The 25686-nt window shown below is 38.0% G+C and overlaps 1 protein-coding gene across 3 annotated transcripts in view; it reads left to right on the top strand.

Annotated features, from left to right (window-relative positions):
• BCOR (BCL6 corepressor) overlaps positions 1–19953 on the top strand; it is an 82883-nt gene extending 62930 nt beyond the window's left edge. For all 3 annotated transcript variants that reach the window (XM_070944218.1, XM_070944217.1, XM_070944216.1), the window contains 5 exons: positions 4759–4925; positions 16070–16215; positions 17787–17864; positions 18052–18202; positions 18801–19953. In XM_070944218.1, the coding sequence (XP_070800319.1) occupies positions 4759–4925; positions 16070–16215; positions 17787–17864; positions 18052–18202; positions 18801–19089 (831 nt within the window). In that variant the 3' untranslated portion in view covers positions 19090–19953. The remainder of the gene's footprint in view (positions 1–4758; positions 4926–16069; positions 16216–17786; positions 17865–18051; positions 18203–18800) is intronic.
• Positions 19954–25686: the final 5733 nt, after the last annotated feature.

The raw sequence follows: 25686 nt of genomic DNA, 5'->3' as shown, positions 1-25686 counted from the left end.
GATTTACCTTCTGGAATATGTTGTAATGTTTGATCTGCAGAGTTTGTGCACCACCAGGAAACTGGCAGTAAAAGCTTTGCATTTTCCTATAGGTGTCTTACCTTTCTGGATACTGTTTTTGGAACCTCCCTTTTAGAACTTTTCTTTCCTATCACTGCCTCACTGTAAAGGAGAATTTCCAGAGTGAAAAATTCCCCATCCCCACCTATTTTCTTTAAGTGAAAAACCAATTTTAAAGGTGTCTCCATAGTAACAAACAGGGTTTTTTCCCCTCCCCACCCTTTCCATCTTTCTCCAGGAAGTGATTCTGTTTTGTGTGGAAGACAAGGTCTGTGATGTAAATCACTGTGACAAGTCTGGCTGTTATATTGTAAAGAGACTTTAGTCATGTTTATTCTTTTAGTGATTTTCTTTGCTGGCTTGAGCTGAGGCTGTACACAGAATACTGTGCAGAGCCATATTTAGGAATATGGACATGGAAATAGTCTACTTAAAACGTCAGTGGAGACTATCTAGTGGAACTGCTTGTGTGTCTGTTGATCTTTTTCTTATTTCACTTTCTAATCTTTGAATCACTATTTTAAATACATTTTTGTTTGTATTACATGTTTTGAAAATGAAGAAAAATGCATATTTTTAAAAACATAAACCTGACTTATTAAATGCTAAATACTACATTTGTTGTGCTCCTTTTAGCTCATTCTAGAATGACCTCTGTATGGCCACTATCAGAATGAGTGTTTATTAACATAAAAACATATATTAGGAAATAATTATTTATGTTTCTTACTGATTTTGACACAGGCATGTACTCTCTATGATAAGAAGTATTTTATTGCTTTTGGATTATGACAATTCTGATGAAAATATAAATAGGTCAGAAAGGTATAATAATTGTAATTTCTAAGCAAGCTTTTGACATTTTGTTCAGGGCTCCTATTTTCATATTCAAACTAGTCATGTGCTATCAATCAGCGAGGGTGACGGAGGCAGGTCTTGAGAATGTTATCTGGGATGAGTTTGATCCTGTGACCCCAGATGACGTGGACAGGATTCTGGGTAGATTGAACGCGACCACATGTTTGTTGGACCCGTGTCCCTCCTGGTTAGTGCTGGCTTCCTGGGAGGTGACGTGAGGCTGGCTCCAGGGGATTATAAATGCTTCATTGGGTGAGGGTGCCTTCCCTGCTGCCTTGAAGGAGGCAGTGGTGAGGCCTCTTCTCAAGAAGCCCTCCCTGGACCTGGCAGTATTGGCTAATTATCGTCCAGTCTCCAACCTTCGCTTTGTGGCGAAGGTTGTTAAGAGTGTGGTTGCGCGACAGCTTCCCCAGTACCTGGATGAAACGTCGTATCTGGATCCGTTCCAGTCGGGTTTCAGGCCTGGGTACAGCATGGAAACGGCATTGGTCGCGTTGGTAGATGATCTCTGGAGGGCTCGGGACAGGGGTTGCTCCTCTGTCCTGGTCCTGTTAGATCTCTCAGCGGCTTTTGATACCATCTACCATGGTATCATGCTGCACCGGTTGGAAGAGTTGGGGGTGGGAGGCAGCATACTATGGTGGTTCTCCTCCTTTCTCTCCGACCGGTCGCAATCTGTGTTGACAGGGGGGCAGAGGTCGACCCCGAGGCCCCTCATATGTGGGGTGCCACAGGGATCGGTCCTCTCGCCCCTTTTGTTCAACATTTATGTAAAACCCTGGGTGAGATCATCCGTGGTTTCGGGGTGAAGTACCACCAGTACTCTGACGACACCCAGCTGTACATCTCCATCCCGGACCACCCCAACGATGCCCTGGAAGTGATGTCCTGGTGCCTGGAGGCCATACGGATCTGGATGGGGAGAAACAGGCTCAGGCTCAACCCATCCAAGACTGAGTGGCTGTGGTTTCCGATGTCCTGATATAGTCAGCTGGTGCCATCGCTGACTATTGGGGGTGAATCATTGCCCCCCACGGAAAGGGCTCGCAACTTGGGCGTCCTCCTGGATTCACGGCTGTCTTTAGAAGAGCACTTGACGGCCGTGACCGGGAGGATTTTTCATCAGGTTCGCCTGATCCGCCAGTTGCGTCCCTTTCTAGATCGGGACTCTCTACACATAGTCACTCATGCCCTCGTCACCTCTCGTCTGGACTATTGTAATGCTCTCTACATGGGGCTCCCCTTGAGGTGCACTCGGAGGCTCCAACTGGCGCAGAGTGCGGCCGCGCGGGTGGTTATGGGAGCGACGTGGAGTTCCCATGTAACACCTCTCCTGCGCGAGCTGCACTGGCTCCTGGTGGTCTTCCGAGTGTGCTTCAAGGTTCTGGTTATCACCTTTAAAGTGCTCCATGGCTTAGGACCTGGTTATCTACGGGACCGCCTGCTACCACCAATAGCCTCCCACCGGCCAGTACGCTCCCATAGAGAGGGGCTCCTCCGGGTGCCGTCGGCCAAACAATGTTGACTGGCGGCCCCTAGGGGGAGAGCCTTCTCTGTGGGGGCACCTACGATCTGGAACGAGCTCCCCCCGGAGATACAGAGGATCCCGGATCTGCACACCTTCAGTCGCGTGCGTAAGACTTTTTTATTTCATCAAGCTGGCCTAGCCTAAATCTTCTCCCCTTATTAAATGTAAATTTTAATTTGTTTTTAAATTATAGGGTATTTTAAATTTGTTCAGCCAAATTATTTAATTCGTTTTTATTTTATTTTAAATTTTTGTATTTATGTGTTTTATCTTGTGGCTGTTCACTGCCCTGAGTCCTTCGGGAGAAGGGCGGTATTGAAATTTAATAAAATAAATAAATAAATAAATCACATTTTTGAAATTCAATACACAAGGCTGAAATCTCTATGAATTAAATAAATCATAATTAAATAGTGTATTTAATTAATGAATAATAAAACTCTATATTGCTATGTTTTGTGGTGAATGACTTTGGATAAAATCCACTGGGAACTTGACCAGTTCAGTGGTGAGAAGCTGTATGCAGAATGGGTGCTGTCTTTCAGGAACTATTGTGCAGATTAAATGAATGAGTTTAAACGAGAGAAAAATCTGACAAATTTCTCTCTTACACATACTTATTTATTATTACATTTATTTACTAATATAGGCAAATACCATACTGTTCGTGGATTAATGCCAACTAATTCTAAGTGTTATCACAATGTATACTTTATGCATAAGATACCAAATTTTAGGACTGTCATCTAAATTATCTCAGAAAAATTGTAAACGCTTTCCTGAAACCTTGAAAAATGTGTGGTAGCCTTCTGCGTCTTAAGTTCTACCATTTGTTTAGTCCTCTATGCCTCCATAGTGTGATCAGTTATTGGGAATGATGGAGATTGTAGGCAAAGCAATAGGAGTGAACCAGTTTGTGAAAGGTTGTTGGAGTAGATTTAGGGAGAGATATTCCAATTCTATTTTAGATCAGTACACAATTAGCTATTGTCATATATAACACCTTATGCCACAATAATATCTTCAGAAATTAGAGGAAATGTTGAAGTTAGCAGTGATCTTAACAAATTTGATGGCATCACACCAGAGTCTTCCACTAGAGATTTTTAAACCATTATAGCCAAATTGAGGAGGATGTACTACAGATGTTCTGACCTGTGAGCTAGGTCAGGGGAGTCAAACTTGCATCGTCATGGCAGCGTCACAGACTTTCCCCCCCTTCGCTAAACTGGGCGTGGCCAGCACGTGACGCATCCGCCCATGGGCACGGGTTTGACAGCCCTGAGCTAGGTGATACTCATGGTCTGAAATTTCCATACTTGGCAAGAATTGTAACCAAATGAAACCTTGCAACTAATTGATTATTGTGCAAATTCTTTCTTTCAAAATACAGGATAAAGATTTTCCATTCATTGATCTTAATTGACAAGTGATCTTTATCTCCATGAAATCTCTCAAGTCAATAATAAAATATTAAGGGAAATCCCAATAGATAGAGTGGTTTACATCAGTGGTGGGATTCAGCCTGTTCGCACAACTTCGGGAGAACCGGTTGTTAACTTTCTGAGCAGTTTGGTGAACTGGTTGTTGGAAGAAATCCAACAAAAGAAATCCAAGAAATTAGGGCAGAGAACTGGTTGTTAAATTATTTGAATCCCACCACTGGTTTACATGTTATTTCACAGTGGATTTCTATTTGGTTCTAGCAGGCACAGAGGAATGGTGATGCATCTTGGTATATCTTTAGTCCTTGGAATACAGTAGAAGCAAGGGGGAAAACCCCCAAAATGATGGTTCTCTGCCTTGATATGTGGCACAAAACTGAAATTCAGAAAATTTTGCATGTCATTAATTAACATATGATGCAGTGGAAGAGGTTTGCATAAATAGAAGTGAAACTAAATATACTTTTAAAAGTCTGAAGAGATTTTTGCCCCAGAAAAAAATTCACTATATAAAAAAACCCTGCATCCACATTGTTTCTTCTGTTAGAGTGAAAAACAATTTTTCCTTGTAAATTAATCTACCCCACTATTCTTCTACATTTATTTGTATGGTAACTCTTGAAATTGTTAAATATCTTGAGCCCCAGTTTTGTTTGAGATATCTCAGTCTTCCTTCTGGGCTAATCCCTGGCTTTCTTTTTCAATCATTTGACTTTATCTGAGATGAGAACTATGTAGTAGCTTCTTTCTTTCCTTTGTAACTCGCTAATAGTCCAATCAGAGAAGTATTCCCAGAATGTTAAAAGTAAATGATATGCATATTTTCACAACAACAAACAATTTGCTCTGTTTTCTTTTTTTTTTCAGGAAGTGGTTCTATATTGTTTGGAAAACAAAGTCTGTGATGCAAATCATCGTGACAATGCTGGTTATTGTGCCCTACATGAGGCCTGTGCCAGAGGTTGGCTGAGCATTGTGCGACATCTCCTAGAATATGGAGCAGACGTCAACTGCAGTGCTCAGGATGGAACTAGGTTAGCAATTCTAGTTAAGCTAAATCTAAAACTTCTGTGCTTCAGTATTGTATTAATATATAGTGGGATTACTGTTACATCTAACTTGTAATCTTGTTTAGAGAAATGGCATATTTCTCCCAAAAGGTTTATATTGTATACAGTAATTGCTTTGGTCCTTGTATACTATTCAAAAGTTGATATGACAACATGGTGTCACTACTTGGTACATTTTGGCTGCAAGACTATATCATCAACAGCAAAGAATCCTTTGATTTTTGTTGTTGTTCCTTCAAGTCTGTGTTCACTTCTAGTAACTGCCTGGACAAGCTTCTGCAGTTTTTCATGGCTAGATTCAGAAGTGATTTGCCATTGCATGCTTCCTATGTTGAGAGAAAGAATGAATGTCACAAAGTCAGACAGCTAAGGTGGGATTAGAATTCACTATCTCCAGATTTCTAGCCTGAGGCCTCAACCACTGCATCAAACTGTCTCATATGACTCCCTTAAATACTAATAAAAATACAAAGTTTAGACAACCGTAAAATTCAAATTTTTACTAATCATAAGGAAACAGGCAGTAAACATGCTTTCTCACACAAGATTTTTTAAATTTTTAGATCATTCCTTTTACATTACTATTCATTAAACTTCATATTTTGTTATGCAAAGTTCATCTTTTCTAAAGCAATTTAGTTGTGTTTATTTTTTAAAAGTTCTATAATGATGATGGATATATTCTTCGAGTTCTTCTGTTTGAATGTTTTATCACTTATCACCTTATCTGGTAACTCAGCTCTGAATTAGCATGTCTGAAAGCCATTGGCATTTGAATAGAAGTTGCAAAGATTTCAGGAAAAAACCAACCCTTTTTAAAAACTTCTGAGCAGACTTTGTCACCTCATTGATTCTGTAGAGACATTTTGAATATTTGTTTCTTCCATTAGCTAAGTAAAGAAAGAAAATAATGAGAAAAGGTACACATACTTCCACATTGAGAGATTTTTAAAAACCAAGCAGTCAGACCTTTATTTTAATAAGATCACTTTACTCAGTAAGCCATAGAAATTTTTGTAGCATGTGGTATAAACACAAAATCATGGCTCAAAAAGTAAATTTTCTTCATTCAGTGTACCTTTTTTTTCATTCCTTGAATTCATAATGTGCAACACTCCTATCATTAATTTCTTTTACTAAGGATGTTACTGTTAAATCTATGGGGATTATTTGTATGGTCAGACACTGAAGTTCATCTTGTAATAAGTGGCAGATTCTATTGTAGTTTACCTTCATCTGCCCTTTGTAATGTACAGCCAGCAGCCAGTGGATTAAAAACAGATTGTACCCTTTCTGTATGATTCTGCTATTTTTCACTGTTTGTTGTGCTACCTTTGTCCCCAAACTAGATCAGTCAAATCCGTAATATTATTTATACACCACATATTCACACAGGTGTACAGACATATTCCATATTCAAAGCTACCCTTGAAGTGTATTTGGAAGTTATAACTGGGACAAAATATATCAGTGCGGACAGTTATGGAGGCCCCTCAGGTGGCACATATGATATCACTGTCACATGAGCTACACTGGCTACCAATTTGTTTCTGGGTCCAATTCAAGATGTTGGCTATTACCTTTAAATCCCTTTATGGCATGGGTCTAGGGTATCTGACGAACCATCTCATCCTAATGGGAATTCACCTCACTCATTCAGAAATACTTTCAGATTCTGTTGGCCAAATAATTTCAGCTGATGGAATCCAAGAAAAGAGCCTTTTCTGCTGTAGCCCCCACTCTCTGGAATATTCTCCTCTTGTAGGTAAGGTATGCCACACACTCCTGGCCTCTGGAAGAGCCTAAAAATATGGCTCTACTGTTTGGCCTGGGGCCCTGACAGGTGTCTACTATGCTGGAGGTGGCTGATGGGGTAGAGAAGATTCTCACTATTGGGTCTCCCATCATCTTGGTTTTTAACTTTTTAATTTCTCTATTCAATTTTTCCAATTTTAACTTTTGAAAGCACGTTTGCATTGTTTATTTATATTTATAAATATAAATATATTTATTTATATTGTAAGCTGCCCAGAATAACTGAACCAGTGAGATGGACAGCATAGAAATGTAACAAACAAAACAAAAGAAAACATAACAAAACAAAACACTGTTTGGACACAGGATAGATTGAACACAGAATCCATAGATGTTGCCACAGTAGAAGATACAGATTAAGATCCTGGAAATAGGCTGCAAATAGAGTTATCATGATCGATGGAAGGCAATATGTCTGAACTCTATTTTGGCAAATTTAATATTAAATGCACTTAAGACAACAAAATAATTTTGGCAATAACGTTAACAACTCCTGGCTTAACTACTGTTTCTAAAATATTTTAGCATTCTCACCTGATCTCTCAGTGTTTACCTTTCTTTTTTTATGGACACAGTCAGAATAGCATCTCAGGCTTATATAACACACACACACACACACACACACGCGCGCGCACACACACACACACACACAGAGAGAGGGGGGGGGGAGGGAGGGAGAGAATGAATGTATATATACATGCACATATATATAGTCATAAAATTTGGTATTAAGTCCTACCCATATTCTCCATGAATTTATCTAATCTTCAAAAGCCATCCAAGTAACAAATCATTTAATTTTAAGCAGTAAATTCTACATTTCAAGCATCAGCTTAATGAAGTAGTGCTTCACTATTTCCTCATTGGCACTGGACTCTAGTATTAAAAGAAGCATATACTGCATATAATTTTATATACACCTCTATGAAGTCCTTCTTTAATTGCTTTTTTCTAAACTAATAAACCCAACTTTCAAAGAAGGGAATTTGCTTTGGCCTACTGCTTATTTTTGTTTTCCTTTTCTATATTTTCTCTACCTCTGCAATTTCCACATAAAAATAAGTATTGTACAAATTTATATTTTCAGTTAAGATACATAGTTTCATTTTACAGACTAAACTTTCATAAGACGAAAACATTCAGCTCCTTCTGAACAAGGAGTAAGCAAAGTAGAGAGATTGAATTTTTTTCTGGTTAGTTACTGCAGGAATTTTTCCTGCCCCTGTTGTATCTTTAATTAAAGGTACAGAATTATATTTCTGGTAGAGAATTTGTCAATCTCTTACCTATTTCATGATTGAGGAAAGGAATCCAGAGCTCGTGCATCTTCAACAAATGCCTATCAATTATCTGAAAATCTTCAGGAAATCTTCCTGCATTGTAGACTGCTCTTACTATTAAAAACCTCAATCAATTGTTCAGACTTGTAATTTGTAACCCAGATATGATACTTAAGTAAAAAATAATAATTAACAGTATGCACTAGACAACCCTCACTTTAATGATATGCTTCTGTTTCTATAAACTGAGAAAGGCAATTCTAGAGGGTAAGACAAGGAAGGAATTATTGAGTATTTCAGATAATCTTATGGATTATTTGTCATCTATAATCAAAACAGAATTAGGGATATAAAACTTGATTTGCAACTCCAGCATTGGGCCTACATTGTATTTTGTGACATTTCTTCAGTATTTTCTCCACTTAGCATACTTTATTAATTAAATTGCTAGTAGAAATACTTTTCTCTGTTTTCTTGTGCTCGCACTATAGGATTTTAGTTACCATGTGTTTCTGGTAATTTTAGAGAATGGGGAGATGGCTAAAACTGAAATGGGAAACTAGAATTATACTTTTCTGCCTCATTAATTTTTTTTACCCACTTTTTGTTATGTGACCTCTGTATTCTGTTGTTTTTTGGGTTGAATGTTATTGCTTGTTACTTCACTTATTCAACATTTCTATTTAAGACAGGAGTATGCTGAAATATACTTTTAGAGTTTTACTCTGCTGTATTCTGTTTCATGACATTAACAGCTAATGTTTGTAAGAGAAATTATTAGCTGGCATGGATTTCTTGTGACTGGGTTTCATCTAATATATTGCAAGAAAAAAATCACTTGAGTCATTTAAACTATCTTATCTGTTAATTAGCTCATTCATTGAAAATGAAAATGAATTAAGCCAAGGGCACAATACTGGATACCTGATTTAAATGACATTTGCACAGTTTATGAAGACAACAGTAAGTTGGGAAGCATCTGAGTATGCACCATGTCTTTCCTTGATCTCTTGAGTTTAGTATAGTGTTTGCAAAAGAGATTGGGCAATGAGTACTATAGAATAAACTGGATGCCCTCAGCAGCTGAGAGAGAATGCAGTTTTGTAGGCTTTAGGATGAGTGAAGGTGCTGCCTAGAAGGGACAGCCACTTTCAAAAGTGATGTGATTTCTGCAGGCAGGGAGCCAAGAAGAAATTAAAACTATCAGGTTCCATAATCTTAAGGATAGCTCTCACAGCAGAGTTTTTCAGCATTTTTTCTATGTTTATGTAGAGCTGGTGTATGTACCTTGTAGTACTGATGAATTCAAAACTAAATCAGGGAAATGATATGTTTTTGTTTAAAGACTGGGATTTGGGCATATACAACTGGAGTTGTACAGATTTGTTCTATGAGTCTTTTATTGGAAGAGGCATAACCGAAATGGCTAAATGCCTTGTTTTTCCTCTATTCCTTTCAACATTGATAACAATATTAAATTTGTTTACAAGTAAGATTTCCAAGACATCCCAATTCTAAGGGACCAGGCAACTTATAGAATTAATACCAAAAGGTATAAAACAACAGGCAGAAGAGAGGGAAATGTTTGTTATTCCAGTAGAACAAAACACACACAAGCAATCAATAAAACCCCACATGTAGAGAATCTATGTCCCACTTGTAGCCCACAGTTTGGGAGAAAAGTCATATTCAAGGCATTCTTAAAGGAAAGCAGGCTGGGCCATTTAAATCTCTGGGGACTAGAGGGCAGGCACTGCAACAGCGGTGGCACACCCTCTGGGTCCCATTAGATGACATTATTTAATGGGATCCAGAGTTTGCTGTTTGTATTTGATCTTAGGGGCAGGCAGAAACAAGGGAGAAAGATGGTCCATTAAATAACTACCTCTTGCATTACCATGTAAGGATTTGTAAACAGCAAACATCTTCTACCCAGAAGTCCATTGGTAACCAGTGCAAGATTAATAGTTCCAAGGACCCTGGGCATTTTTTCAGGAGTTACAGCATGAAATTTTCCCATATAACTGAACAAGACTGTGCCTTAGTTATTTGATTAGACCTGTCTAATCAAGGGTCCAGTTTAAAAAAATATGCGTGAATTTATTTGTCAGATGCCTAGGATATTCCTCACAATGGCCTTTTATGTATTGCTGTGGTCCATCCTTCCCCAGCAGGAAAGAGGTTGTTTTAAAATGGGTGATGGGTTGGCAATATGTAGATAAGATTGGTAAGAACTGAAAAATATTTACATTTTGCTGCTCTTATTGCCACAATGTAATCCCTGAAATGGACTCTTAATTATGTTGGATCAAATTCACTGTATATCTTCCATCAATGACACCCTAGGTATCTCCTCTGCCATTTAATTTCACTGAGCTTTCTGAGATTGAAAGACTGTCCAATCCAAGAGTCCCATAAAATGCTTATTCCAGTAGAAACAAGGGCCTCAGTCAAACTGTCCAATAGATTCTCAGTAAAAAAAAATAACACCCAACCTTCCTCTGAGAGGCTTCAGAGACAGAGTGATGTAATGGTTTCAACCTCCCAGTGTATGGGAGATGAGTGGGAGGGCAGTACCAGCAAGCCAAAAAGCAATCAGAGACTAAGCTCACCATGACAAAGGAATAACAAGAATGTCCTCCATCTTCAGATCATGTTTGGAACTGCCTAAAGACAAAAAATAGATATATTTGACCACCTGCATGAATTAGGTCCTCAATAATCTGAATCAGGTCTATTGTTAGCATGTTGGTTATGAACCTTTGTGCAAAAGAGGGCGGGGTTCCCAGAATTGGAGCATGGGTACTCCATTGCCAGGTCCATGACTGAATTGAGCAGCTCTGGCAGGGATTAGCTGTGCAGCTAGGAAGTCAGCAAAGCAGCAAAAACTCATCTGCTTCTTAGACTACAACTTCAGCTACAGGGATTTATATCCGGTTATTGTCAGAGAGGTTAAGGCTTCCTGGCCAACAACTGCCCCCATTACCTCTGCTTTGGAGCTGTGACTGGTGCCAAACTTGAACCACAATTGGGCATATTTGGGAGAAAGAAATATCACTTTTTGGCATACTCAGGTTTTAGTAATGTGTGCCAGATTAACTGACTCATCCATAATCAAATCTTGAGTGAAAGTACCTTCTTATATACTGGTCTGGCATTTAATGGCAACAGCCAGCACCACTGAGGTTCTGGTGACCTAATATTAGAGATGAATACTGAGAACTGGAAGACAGATCAATCTCAAATGATCAACACTTTCTTATGAGTAGCCCATTTTCACAATTCCATCTTAATTTATCCATCACCACCCTGATGTTAAGTGCTTGTGATGTCTCTCTCCCACAACTCAACTCCTTCCCAATTCCTGCCTTCCCTCTCTCAGCCTATGGGGCCACCTTATCTCAAGGGTCCCTCCCTATCTCATAGTCCATTCTACAATTCTTTCTCAACAATAAGCTGTATCAAAGTTTACTGTCCTTGGCTCTCTTTCTGCCTTAGCCCTATTTTACTGGTTACCAATTTGAATAATTAGCAACATTTTCTTCAGTATATACATCTCTCTCACTTTGTGGATTAATTATGCATGTATGATATGTGGGAATGTGTGTTTATATACAGTAGAATGTGTATATAAAGAAGATGCAAAAATTGCTGTGTTATATGGAGATAAATGTTTCTGAAACTATTACAGTTAGCTGCCTAATTTCCTACATTATTACATTTGTCTACAGTATAGAACAGTGCTTCTCAATCTTGGCAATTTGAAGACATGTGGACTTCAATTCCCAGAATCCCCCAACCATTCTTCAAATTGCCAAGGTTGAGAACATTGGTTCAGAAAATACCCTGTTTCTCCCAAAATAAGACATCCCCTGATAATAAGCCTAATCGGGCTTTTGAGTGCATGGCAATAAGGCCAAGCGCTTATTTCAGCGTTCAAAAAAATATAAGACAGGATCTTATTTTCGGGGAAACACGGTATGTAGGTGATTAATACAGTGAGCAGCCATGCTTCATAAGTCACTTATGCAAATCTTTCCCCTATATTTTTCTTCTCTATCAATAAATGATATTTTTACTCTTCCAAGCAATCTTCAAAAATAGGAAGTAGAAAGAGTCATTAGTGGGCCTTTATTAAAAGTTGTACAGTTGATGATAGCATATACCTGTTAATGTCCAATTTTATGAATATATTAAACTTAAAATTCCAGTGTGAAATGTACATGTGGGTGAAAATCCTATGATTTTGTGTTTAGTTAGTATGTTAATTTTAATTCAAAATATCTGCAAAAAATCTCAATTTCAAAATATGTTTTTTCCCTGAGGCCATCTATGTTTTTATCAAATTTTAAGGCTGTTATCCTTTTAATGAATTCTGGGCATTCAACATACACTATAAATATACAATAAAACATACAGTCCCACATGTAGCCTGGCTCCATGCCATGTAGATCTTTAAAGTGAGAACCAACACCTTAAAATACACTCAGAAGCTAACTGGAAATCAGTATAGTTGAAGTAGCTGTGGTGTTATGTGGCATACTGTGGTGTGGCCGGTAGTGCACATAGTGCTGCATTTTGGACTAACTGAAGTTTGCAAATGCTTTTCAAGTGTAGTTCCTATCTTAAGCTCATTGAGTAGTCCAATCAAGAAATGCATTAGTAACTCTGAACAATGTTTTCCAATCAGAAATAGGCACAACTGGCACACAAGATATATTTGTAAAACAGTCCTTCTAAATATAGCTGCCCACCTGGTCCTTGAACAAGAGCTGTTAGTCCAGGAGAACCCCCCTTCTCCTATTGCCCACCAACTCTTCCTGGGGGAATATAATTCCATGAAGAGTTTATGATGGAAAATAACCACATATGGATGGTACTGAAATCCACAGCCATTCAGTCTTGTCAGGGTTGCATTGAAGACAGTTTTTCCACATCCAGACACACAGCTCTCAGGCAGTGGGAAAGCATTTTAATAGCATCTCTTGGATGGCCCTAGGCAGTGCTATACAATTTAGTATCATGATGAAATTACATTCTTTGCCAATAGTCTATGGAGATTCTCAGTTATCCAGCTCATGGTTGTCCCAAAGGTGCTTTTTTTCAGGAGGCAACTGGACTTTCTTGTTTTTTCTTTGAAGATGTTTTGCTTTTCATCCAAGAAGCTTCTTCAGCTCACTGAATGGTGGGGAATGGAAGGATTTACATTCCTTGCAGACAGCTGGTAATTTGTATTCTTTTAGACAGTTGTTGAAGCCACCTGGAGGTTTATCTGTGTCCTCAGGGTCACCTGAGTAGTGCAAATGGGTTTGGAGTCTTCTTGGCTGCAGAATGTTTTCTGCCCTGTGTCCCTTTTCTGTTGAAGACAGGTGCAGGCTGCTGGGGATGAGTCCACGCTGTCTGCACTCCAAATTGAAGCACAAATGGCTCCTGCAATCCGCAGTTCTTCTGGAAAATCCATTCAAACTCCCACACCATTCGAAGGGTGTTTTTTTTCTTTGAAGAAACTTCTTCAATGAAAAAGCAAGAAAATCCAGTTGCCTCCTGAAAAAAGCTCCTTTGGGATTCCTTGCCAATGGATAACTTCACCCATCAGTTTCATTTAGTTGTTTAACATGAGTAGAAAAAGAGTTGAACCCACTGGCACCCCACATAGCAGAAATATAGTTGTCCAATGCACCTGGGTGCAGCGATCGCCTCTTGAGGGGATGGCTATTTCCTCCTTCAATGCAGGTAGAAGTATCTCCTCTTGCTGAGAGGCATTTTTCATTACTTGAATACAGCCATGTGTTACTTCCCTGGAGATACTAATCATCCAGGAAAGGTATAAATTTAACACACAGGTGGCACTTCTTTGGAAATGACCACATAGAACTCAAACCAGATAACTGGACAAGACTGTACCTTAATCATGTCATTTTATTTACTTCTGTATCTTTGAAAACTAGGGGACTCTCCAGGATTTATATAGGAATGACCTGTGGCAAGGCCGCCAACACTTGCTCATTCCAAGCAGAGACTATATTCTTAGCTAAACAATGTATATAACTTCAGGAACTACACCAAGCTCCCTGTGAAACCCCAGTGAGTCAATCAGTCACATAGGGTGGGCACACTGCATTGTCCCTCTAGAATAAGTGTTATATTTACCCAATGGGCAGACCAACCCCAGTATTTATTTGCATTAGATCAGTTCTATAATTAGTTAGTAGGAAATAACAAAATGGTATTAGAAAAAAAAGAGGAAAGATGGGTCCCCCAGAGCAGATCTTAGAAAAGTTAGCTTCTATTTTCAAGTGCAATACAGGTAGTCCTTGATCAATGACCATAAGGACCATTTGTTCAGCAACCATTTGAAATTGTGATGGTGCTCTCAGGTGTGAACAAACAGACCCACATGTGCAGAATTCAAGCTAACCACTTTATTATGTTCTGCCTATAAAATGGGAATCTCTCTGGTCTGGCAGCCAACCCATGGGAACAATTAGACAAGGCTTCAACTTGGGGGTGGGTTGGCCTAAGCCCTTTTGCAAATGCACAGTGACTTTAGACTACTTCTGCACTTGATTCTTCCTCCCTGCCAGGCTGGATGCTTCTCAACAGGTGCTGAACAAGTACTACTTATGACCAGTCCTTGACGTTCTAACCATTACATAGGATTGTGATCTGGGTGCTTGGCAACTGGCTCACAGTATCCCATGGTCACAGTCACTTTCCCTGCTGGCTTCCCACCAACAAAGGTCAATACCGCAAGCAGGGAAGATTGCAAGTTACTACCACCTCTTTTTCTCCCAAGGGACCCCTGCAGATCGTGGACTGCATAATGTGGGCTTAGGCTGCAGCATCCCTTCCTTAGCCTGCTTGCACTTTCTCAGCATCACAACATCTATTCAACCTATGGTACTTGCATGTGTGTGGCACTGCACCAACCCTTTCACAGCCATAAGTCTTCACTTAATGACCTGCACTTTTTCCTTAATGGCAACAGGGATTGCCAAGATTGCCATCTTTAAGTGATGTGGTCTTGTGACATCATACTTTACAATCTTATTGTTTTACAATGGAAATTCTGGTCTCAAATACTGTCTTTAAGTGAAGGACAACCTGTAGGCATCAGTGCTGAAGAAAGATTTAGTTGCTAGTCCAGGTGGCTTTCATACATGAAATTGAAACAGATGCCGTTTTATTTTTGGCTTTGGTTAATATCAGGTCTTAGTTAGGCCCTGTGTGCACATTTTATTTTGTAGAGATTTCTAACAATATTAGAATTTGGAATTATTATGCCTTTTGACTTTAATATTAGAATTCTGATTCAGATAAAACAAATTAAAATAATTCTACCAAAAAATATTTGCTTCTAGCTTCATTGTCTTCTATAATTCAATTGAGTGAAGATCTGTTTTTTTTTATCCACAGTCATAAACGTGTGTGATATCTTTAGTCATTCAGACATATTTTAATAAATTATTCAGTAAAACTTGATAGCATAATTTTACATTTATTTCTAAGGGTTTCAACCAATAATTGTTAATTTCATCTATATAGTTTTTACTTTTTTCTTGATTCATAAGCTAGAGGTTTTTAATAGTTATACATTTTGAATGAAATTAAGTTTGTATAAAATTGGAAAATATTAAGGCAGCTATTTGTTTGGGTTTTTGAGGACTTAAATTTTACAAAGCAAAACTATGATGTGAATGCTCAATATATTGTTTACACATACATAAAACCTTTGATACTTATATGCCAATACTATGGGATTTGATTGTTGTTCAAAGTGATGTCTATTTAAACATAACTTTTTCCAAGGAGCTTGCTGTTTAATAGAGTATATTAGTTTCAGTTCCTGAAATTTATAATATATTCTAAAATGTGAGAAAAGCACTTTGTGCAGTAGTCCTCTTCCTCATCATGTACTAATAATGCTCATACATCTTGCTTTAAATGGAGACAGAACATAACTTATTACCTTGTATGGATTTAAAACAAAAGTTTCTTTCTTCTCTTCCTAAGGCCTATCCATGATGCCGTGGAAAATGATCACCTAGAAATTGTCCGATTGCTCCTTTCTTATGGCGCTGACCCTACGCTTGCTACATACTCAGGTAGAACAATTGTGAAAATGACACACAGTGAACTAATGGAGACTTTTCTAACAGGTGTGTATACTTTTGATTGTGCCAATGCTTGTCCATTTGCAATTTGATATTCTACAAAACATAAATTACTTTTCAGATAACAGTAAAAGTAAGGATTGTGGTTTCAGATATTTTGTTGCTTAATTTACAACAGAAATACACAGTATTTAATACAGTATTTAAATACTGTGTATTTTTTCACAGCATTAATATTGTAAGTTAAAATGCTAGTAACTTAGTCTTGCAGGTAGCTCATAGATCTCTTCATCTGTGGCCCTCAACAGTGGCCAATATTATGATGTCATCCAAATTTAGGAATGTGGGGAGAGACGTATGAATAACCAGTATGAAATGTACAGTCAGTGACATTTTTTCAATTAGTATACTGCTTTCTTCTTTTTTCATACGTTTCCATTTATCTGTTTTGCAATTGGAAATACTAAAACTATTTTCTCCCAAACAAAATAGTCTTATTTGAGTATTAATGCAATTAACAATTAAAATGAACAAAGCAACAAATACTAAAACAGCAAAAATAGCATTAACAGTGTACATACTTGAGCTGGGGGAGTTCTCATAGTTAAAACAGAAAATGTTTTATAACATATTATGGCAGAAACTTTTATGATAACTTTTATGTCATAAAATATTATGCCTGCCTGCCTGCCTGCCTGCCTGCCTGCCTGCCTGCCTGCCTGCCTGCCTGCCTGCCTGCCTGCCTATCTATCTATCTATCTATCTATCTATCTATCTATCTATCTATCTATCTATCTATCTATCTATCTATCATGCTGCCCATCTCACTGTCAAACAACTCTTGAGTACAGCTCATGTGTATCCTCGTACATTCCCATTCATCATCAACTAAGTTCAGGTTTGCATTGTCAATTGTGCTTTCAAAGTTCACGGCATCAAAAAAAGATCTAGTGATGAAGGTGTTGAAGATCTTGTCCTGATCATGTGAAACAAATGTATCTTTAGCAATTGTAGCCTAAATTTTATAGCTCATATCTCCACAATCAATTTGAAGCACACAAAACTGAATACTAAAAGTAGGATTTGGAGGTTGTTGAAAAGTAAATGAAAGTAGAATAATTCTATTTGAAAAGAAATAAGATACCTGATATTACTGTATTTTTCAGAGTATAAGATGCACTTCCTCCCCCTAAAAGTGGGTGGAAATGTCTGTGCGTCTTATACAGCAAATTTTGCCGAAGCCCCACCCACCCGCCAGCCCCAACCCGCCAGCCGTTTTTGGCCTCCATGCGCCAAAAGGACGCGTGGAGGCCAACGCTGCAAGGACGCTAGTCAGATCAATACCAATGGATGCTGGTAGGCAGAGACAGAATTTTTTTTTCTTGTTTTCCTCTGCAAAAACTTATGTGCGTCTTATACTTGAGCATCTTATACTCCAAAAAATACGGTACTTCACTTAGAGTTCTGCTGTATTCTGATTGATACTTTATGTTAATACTGTATGCTTTCAGATAAGTATAAAACCTGTATGGATTATATTTTGTCATGCTATGATAGATTGGAAACTTCCCAACTTTTTGGGCGTTTTTCAATGTTATATTGTTGTATCTCTCTAGAATATTTAACTGATCTCCAAGGTCGTGATCTTGATGACCCTGGCTTGTCCTGGGACTTCTATGGCAGCTCTGTGTGTGGTAAGAAGACATGTTTTGAGGTGGGGGTGGGGGGCAGGGTTCTATTATTTCAAATGTGTGCATGTATATGTATGGGGAGGGGGAAGAATTCACAGAAGGGAGAGCAAATTAAAAACAGGGAATGAAAGGAGGAAAAAGCCACTGTTTGACAAAGGATCTTCAATTATTTTTTTGTTTGTTTAAATAGAGCCAAAAGGCGAATCAGGATTTGACATTCTGTCTAATCCACCTGGCCCAAATGATGAAGATGAAGATGGATTTAGTGATATCTTTGAGTTTGAATTCTCAGATGTGTCTCTCTTGCCATGTTATAACATCCAAGTGTCTCTTTCTCAAGGGTAAGCACTATTATTGTTTATACTGGAGGGGAAGATAAATTGTTTTCCCAGTGTATGTTAATGTACAAATATCTGAGTTATTATTGACACATTCAAGATCATCTTTTTGTCTCACTGAATGCAGTGAACTTTTTGTTATTCATTCTGTTAGAAATAGGTTTCATATCCTATGTCTTTTGAACATAAAAACTCCCCATAGATTGGCTTCTTTAAAACAAGAGTTGTTCATATTCAGTGTAAATCTATTTATCTGAATATATGCTGATATTGCAGACATATTCACAGGGAAAAACTTGTGGCTTGGTGAAGTTTATGAATCCAGACCAAGATTCGTGTGAGAGCAGGGCATGTGGAAGGATGGAGGGGAGAGAGAAAAAATACTGCTCCATTGTGTGAACAGATGTTTGCTTGTTTAAAGCTAGATTTCATCCATGAGTTTACTGGAGGAGGGAGCAGGAAGAGTACAGAAGAGTACAGAGACTCACCTATTTTTAAAATCTCTTTGCCTTAAATATAAATGTATATAAAATTATTACTAGCAGAATCAGGTTGATTGAAACCTCTCAGCATCTTGCCAATATTTTACTTTTGTCCCTAGACCACGGAACTGGTTTTTGCTCTCTGATGTAGCCAAGAGGCTGAAAATGTCACCCAGGATATTTCGCTGCAGTTTCCCAAGTTTGGAAGTTGTCAGTGTTATAGAAGCAGAATTTTTCAAACAGGTATCTTTGAGTCAGCTGTTTGCTTGCCAAAAGGATCTTGAAGCTTTCAACCCAGAAGGCAAGGAACTGTTGGACTTGGTAGAATTTTCTAATGAATTACAATCTTTGCTTGGAGCCTCACTTGAATGGTTGCATCCAGATGAAGAAATTGATATTAATTGGTGAATCTCCCAGCTTCTTAATGTACAGTTCTGTGTAATATATTTCTTTATGTATATGTGTTACTGCAGTTATTTCTATCAAGAAAAGGATACTGTTAAATAAAAGAGCTTTCCTCTAATACATATATGCCACACACAAACATATCAGATGGGTGGACTTTTGGAAGATTTTTTTTTTAAAGAGACCACTCTGTTTCTAGAAATTATAAAATTGGTAAAAGGTGTGTGCACGTTCCAAGTGCAGACGAACTTTGGTATAGATTTGTTTTTACATGGAACTAAATGGCTTTGCTTCAAACAAAGCATTGGTTACATAAAGATGCCTATTATAGGTGATATGATCAATATTGTTAGTTTGGGAAAGTTTATTGGGGGAGGCACTTCATTATATTTTTGTTTTTGTTTACAAAAATTCCTGCTTTGATCAGGTACACACTATTGAATACAATTCAGTAGACTGTAATATAAATTAAAACTACATATCTACTAATTGTGTGAACTTTTATATCTTAATTTAAAGATGTGAAATTTAGTTTTCACATGGCAAACTGGATTGTTTATAATATATATATATAGATACACACACACACACACACACACACACACATTTTATATGTGTGTGTTTAAACATTTGATGCTCTTTATTTAAAAGAAAACTTTGAACTATTTTTCTGTAAAATACTGAAAACTAACCTATGTTGAAGTTGTTTAAAACTGTACAGAAGCTAAATCTTTTTTCTGAATTGTGTGTTTATGTTTGAGATTTGTGTTTGAACTTTGTACGTAAATTCTTCTGCCTTTGTATTTATATTTTACAAAAAAAGATGCCAAAGGCAATAAAACTGTTGAAAAAGCAGTGCTGAAATAACGTTTTTGGTATGACCTTTGAGTGAACTGAGAACCCAAATGGTATCTCTTTTTCCCCATGAGTAGAATTGTGTGGACTCCTTACCCGGAAAGAAAGGAAAATTTTCAGTCATTTTTCAGTCAAATACTAATCCCTCTTCATTCAAAACTACACCCCCCCCCCCAAATTGTGGGTACTCCTTTATACCATAGGACAAGATTTGGCTGTAGATGTCTGCAGATGGGATGGGAGGAGGGGATTGGAAATGACAAAATATGTATCATGAAATTGTAACAAATTCTAATCTTTGCATACATACATATGACATTGCAGTTTTTTTTTAAAGAATGATTTTTGTACCAAACACATTTTGTAATTTTCTATCTTCATGGTTGATGTATGGGTTTGTCATTATGTTAACTCCAATATTAATTAATTATTCATGATGTGTTGGACACAAGCAGCAGTGTTACAAACATTTTATCGTGTTAAATGTTAGATTTGTTTACCAGGTTTAATAGACAAGAAATTTTTTAAACATTGTGGAAATATTTTTAGGAGTTTCTATTTTCCTATCTCCCATTTAATATTCAGCATGAATGGCTGGTGATAGAATTTGTTAGAGAAAACTGCTTGTGTCAACAGAATAATGTCAATATTATTCAGCAGAAAGAAGATAAATCTGGAAAATTTGGTTGGTGGATATAAGGATTCAGTTGCTCTGTGGAGAATTCTCTGTGGTGGCTCTAAGCCCGTGATAGCTAACATATGGCATGCGTAGCTGCACTGCGCATGCGCTTCCTTCCAGCCAGCTGTTCTTTGGGTCTCTGCCGCTCATGCACAGGGGGTGGGGCGCATGCGGGGTTGCACATGCACATGCGGGGTGGGGTGCATGCGCAGGGGGCAGGGCACATACGGGGATGCATGTGCACATGCGGGGGTGGTGCACATGTGCAGGAGGTGCATGCATGGGGGGCGCTCACATTGCATTTTGGGGGTTTGTGCGTGCCCCATTTTGGGCCTGGAAAGCCTCCTGCACCAAACTGGAAGCCAAAACAAGGCGGGGGGGGCGGGACGCATACGCGGGGGAAGCCGGGGGGCATGCGTGGGAGGCGTTCACATTGCATTTTGGGGGTTCGGGCACACACGTACATTTACGCGCGGGTGCACTTTGGGCACTTGGCACCAAAATGGTTAATCATCATTGCTCTAAGCTGTTGAATGAAGTCAGGTAACCCTTCCTCAGGAGCTATGCATTTCTTCACTGGCTGTACTGTGTATTCATCGTCTTCTGCTGCTTACTGGAGATGAGAAGGGTACATAGATAAGGTTGCCCTCTATAAAAACACTATAATGGGTAAAGCATTATAATGGGTAAAGCATAATTTTCATCTTTTTCAAAAATAACTTTATAGATGAATTGCTTGGAAAATCATCTAGAAAAAAGTCACACAAAGATGCTAAATTATGGTTTAAATATATTTACACATCAGTTTCAGATCCTCTTTGTTGAATATGTCCTACAATTCAGTGGTGGATGGCACCGCTACCATATCGTGCGAACTGGTAGCGGCAGCAGGAGGCTCCGCCCACCCGCCTGGACGTCTGTGCGCATGCATAGAAGCTTCTGTGCATGGACAGAAGTGGTGTGTGTGTGTGTGTAAATGGATGTGTGCCCACGAGTGAACCAGTGGCGACCGAAATTGAAACCCACTACTACAATTTTTATTCAAGTTACACTGCAGTGCCCAGGTTACAACTTTATGAAGATGTTGAAAGCTGAGATAGGATACAGAGAATAGGCTGAATGGGATAACTTTATTGAAAAGAATGCTGACACTTTTAAAATACGAAATGCGAAAGTCACTTTTTCTGATGATGTATTCCAGAGATTGGTATTTACCATAAAAGCACATCCAAAGTGTATATAACCATCGCTAATGAAATAATAGATCTTTTATTTTTGGTTTATTCATTGCTTAAAACACTTTTTGCAGCAGTTTAACCTACAAAACCCTATGTAAAACAGAAATTATAAACCTGTGGTCTACAGAGTAAGTTGCAGTAAACTCAAGGGGTGCTTTTCAATTAACATGCTAAACAATGCTATAGAGCAGACATGTCAAACTCAAGGCCCCAGAGCTAGATACGGCCTGCAATGTGGTTAGTTCTGGCTCATGGGGCTGCCCTGGAGATGGCGAGGGGCCAGCCCCTGCTGATTCGACCGCAGCCGAGCCTGGCTGGATGCTCCCCCTGGAGCGCACGGGGGATGGTACACAGTTGACCTGTGATGTCTTGCCCCGCAGGCTTACTATGTTCCAGCACTGTGTGGCCACTACAAAATTGTAGTAGAGCATCACATAGAGCCCCAGCAGCAGCACCGCATCTGCCATCAGCGCCTCTGATGCCTCTATGGCCCGTTCGCCAGCCAGGCTCACCTGCTGGCCCCGCAGCCCACAATAGCAATAGCAATAGCAATAGCACTTAGGCTTATATACCGCTTCACAGTGCTTCACAGCCTGCTCTAAGCAGTTTACAGAGTCAGCATATTGCCCCCAATAACCTGGGTCCTCATTTTACTGACCTTGGAAGGATGGAAAGCTGAGTCAACCTTGAACGCAAAATTCTTCCCAAGTTTTATTCTTCAGCAGCTAGTATTACAGATGGAGGTAGCATTGAAGCTGTTTAGATTATCTGGCACTGTCAGTGAAATTTGCCTTTAAAAGCTATTCTTGCTAGTGGTACTGGAGCCTCATTTTATGTTGTGCTTTTAATCTCTACTCCATCTGCCCTTACTCTCCCCGCTCCCCTTCTAAATTAAAAATCTTTTAAGTATTGTAACTTTTCTTTGACCTTTAAATGCTTCACCATTGTCTATATTAGTATACCAAGCATGAGATGCAAAAACTGGACACATCATTAGGCAGCAACATTTATTTATTTTATTTATTTATTTTTTAAATTTTTATACCGCCCCCTCTCCCGAAGAACTCGGGGCGGTGAACAGCCAAAATTAAAAACACACAATACAAATATTAAAATACTTTAAAACGAAATTAAATTTATCATTGGCTTCCCCAATTTAAAACCCCTTACCCATAAAATTCCCCAATTAAAAGATTTTTAACCCAGCTCGGCTTGCTGAAATAAAAAAGTCTTAGATTTGCTTTACCTTTTTCTTGTCTTTCAGTACTATGTATGTTTTATTTCTAATCCATATATTGTAGCCCAAAATCAGTTCAGAAAGAGAGATTATAGAAATCAGTCTGCAAAATGATCATCTAACTCAACACTCAGGCATATTTTCACAAGAGGATTAATTTTATATAGGCCTTGAGACTTCCGGTTTGGCATTGCGGTGAGACAGTCGGGGAAATAGCGGGCTCTGATGAGCGCCGTGAAAACCCCGGATGCCGAACCGCCGCCGATGGGTCTTTGGACCGGAATCATCCTGCAGGGATGGGGAAGAAGGAGGGGTACCTCGGATGACCAAGAGGAACAGGCAAGTTCCTTGGAGGTCAGAGGGAACCCTCTGTGAGTCGGTGGCGGGGGCGGCAGCCATGGCGGCTGCCACGAAGCTGGGACAACCAGGCTAAGAGATGTGCAGGAGGAAAGTGGAGTGAAACAGCTTTTTGAAGCCGGGTGAGTGACAACCAACCCAGGCTTGTAACAATGCTTAGAGCAATATTTTTAACTATAAGACCCCTAGCTTTAAAACAGCGGCTGAACAAAAAAAGGGCTATAGAAAGGTTAAAATGTAACTTTAAAGAGACAAAGACCCGATAAACAACTAACTCTTGAACAGAACTAATGGGATTAAATATCGAGACATGGTGAAAAGACTGGATATTTTAAAATTTGAACTGGATCTTAAAAAAGAAGATTTGATATTCTTAAAATCAAAGGAAGAAGAGTAATTAAATTGGACTGTTATATAACTGAAACAAAATGGATATGTGCATGACTAATGGAAAATGTGGATTGTAGAGGAACACCTTCTGGCTTAAAAAGGAACATTGCAATTCATCTTTGTTATGGAAAATTCTGAACTTTACAGATAATAGCCTTGGGATTTTGTGGAGGAGGTTTTTCTTCTTGTCTGCAGGCAGTTTGATTTTGGTGAAAAGAAAAGGAAATTATAATGGAACTCCTATAATTGAAACAATAATAATTTAAAAAACTGGCGCAGGAATAAAAGAAGGATCTAGAGCAGGCTCAAGAGAAGGGAACTTGTTGCATTATATCCAGAATAAAAATAAGAAAAAGATTTAATATGACTTATGGAGGGCAAAATTTGAAGACTTTGAAAATGAAGGAAATATTTGCTAGCAGGTGAGAAAATGAAGAAATAAGGAATACACGGCTGGAAGATTAAAACAATCTGTTTAAAAATGAAATAATGTATAGGTGGATAGTAATAATAAAAAGGAGGTTTTTATAGACAAATATGGATGAATAAGAATATGAGAAAAATGTGACATAGATATATAAAATTGAAATATTGATGGAAATTAGAACATAAGAGAAATTAATCTTGTGAAAAGAGATTTATAAATATATACAAAGGTATGTTTTAAGTAAGAACCATGTCTCAATGTTAAACTGTCCAAAAAAAAAAGGGATAATGACAAATTTGATTAACTGAAATAAACAATTATAGATGGATGGAAACAATCAAAAGAGGACCATGCTGGGATTAATAGTAACATTAACTATGATTATGCTGTGTTTAACAGGCAAAAAATAAAAATGATTATGCTGTGTTTAATAGCCAAAAAACAAAAATGACTATGCTGTGTTTAACAGCCCAAAACCCCAAAAATAATTATGCTGGGTAGGACAGCAAAACAAAGAGGATTTTGCTGGGAGTAACAGTAAAAATGAAATGATTATGATCATAATCATAAAGATAAAGATAATCATAAAGATAATGATTATCATAAAGATAAAGATAATCATAAAGATAATGATGCTGGGTTTAACAGTAAAAATAAAATGACTATGCTGGGATTAACAGCCAAAAAATAAAAATTATTATGCTGGGTAGGACAGCCAAAATAAGGAGAAGTATGTTTAAATTAACAGTAAAAATGAAATGAATAAATCGGGTTTAATAACAGTAACTAAGATGTTGGGTTCAACAGTAAAAATAAAATGATTATGCTGGAAATTATGTTTATGTTGGGGATAGTAAAAATGAAATGATTGTGTTAGGATTAATAATAAAGTAATGAAGACGACTATATTGGGAGCAATAGTTAAAATATTTTTTAAATGTTTACAATAACTGTAATGATTTATATTATTAAAATATATCCATCTAAGCAAAAAGCAAGAGAAAAATGGAATGATATTTGGTTAGGATTTAAGATTTAAGTAACAGGTTTTTTGGGACAATGGCATAGTTAAATTGATAGAATTTTGGGAAATAACTGAGTAAAATATTAAGTTGTGTTAATTGGAAAATAAGATTTGTTAATGATTTGTATTAATTTGTGACTGGATCAATGCTTCATTTTGGAAAAGATGTGTTTTATGTTTATGTTTTAAAAAATAAAAAAAACTTTTTTCAAAAAAATATATATATAGGCCTTGCAAGCAACAATTCACTTTAGGTTTGAAGTAGGAGAGTAGGAGAGTACATTGGGATCAAGATTAATCTGAATGAAATCAAAGTGTTACTTCAGGCGATTGTGAAGATTGGTAGCTGCAATAAAATAGAATGGCCAAGAGTATTTTTTTCCTGTAACACAG

Source organism: Pituophis catenifer, unplaced genomic scaffold, assembly GCF_029215685.1.
Source record: "Pituophis catenifer annectens isolate HBS135680 unplaced genomic scaffold, rPitCat1.0.hap2 SCAF_4, whole genome shotgun sequence".
Taxonomy (NCBI): Eukaryota; Metazoa; Chordata; class Lepidosauria; order Squamata; family Colubridae; genus Pituophis; species Pituophis catenifer.
This window is presented reverse-complemented; position numbering and strand designations above follow the sequence as displayed.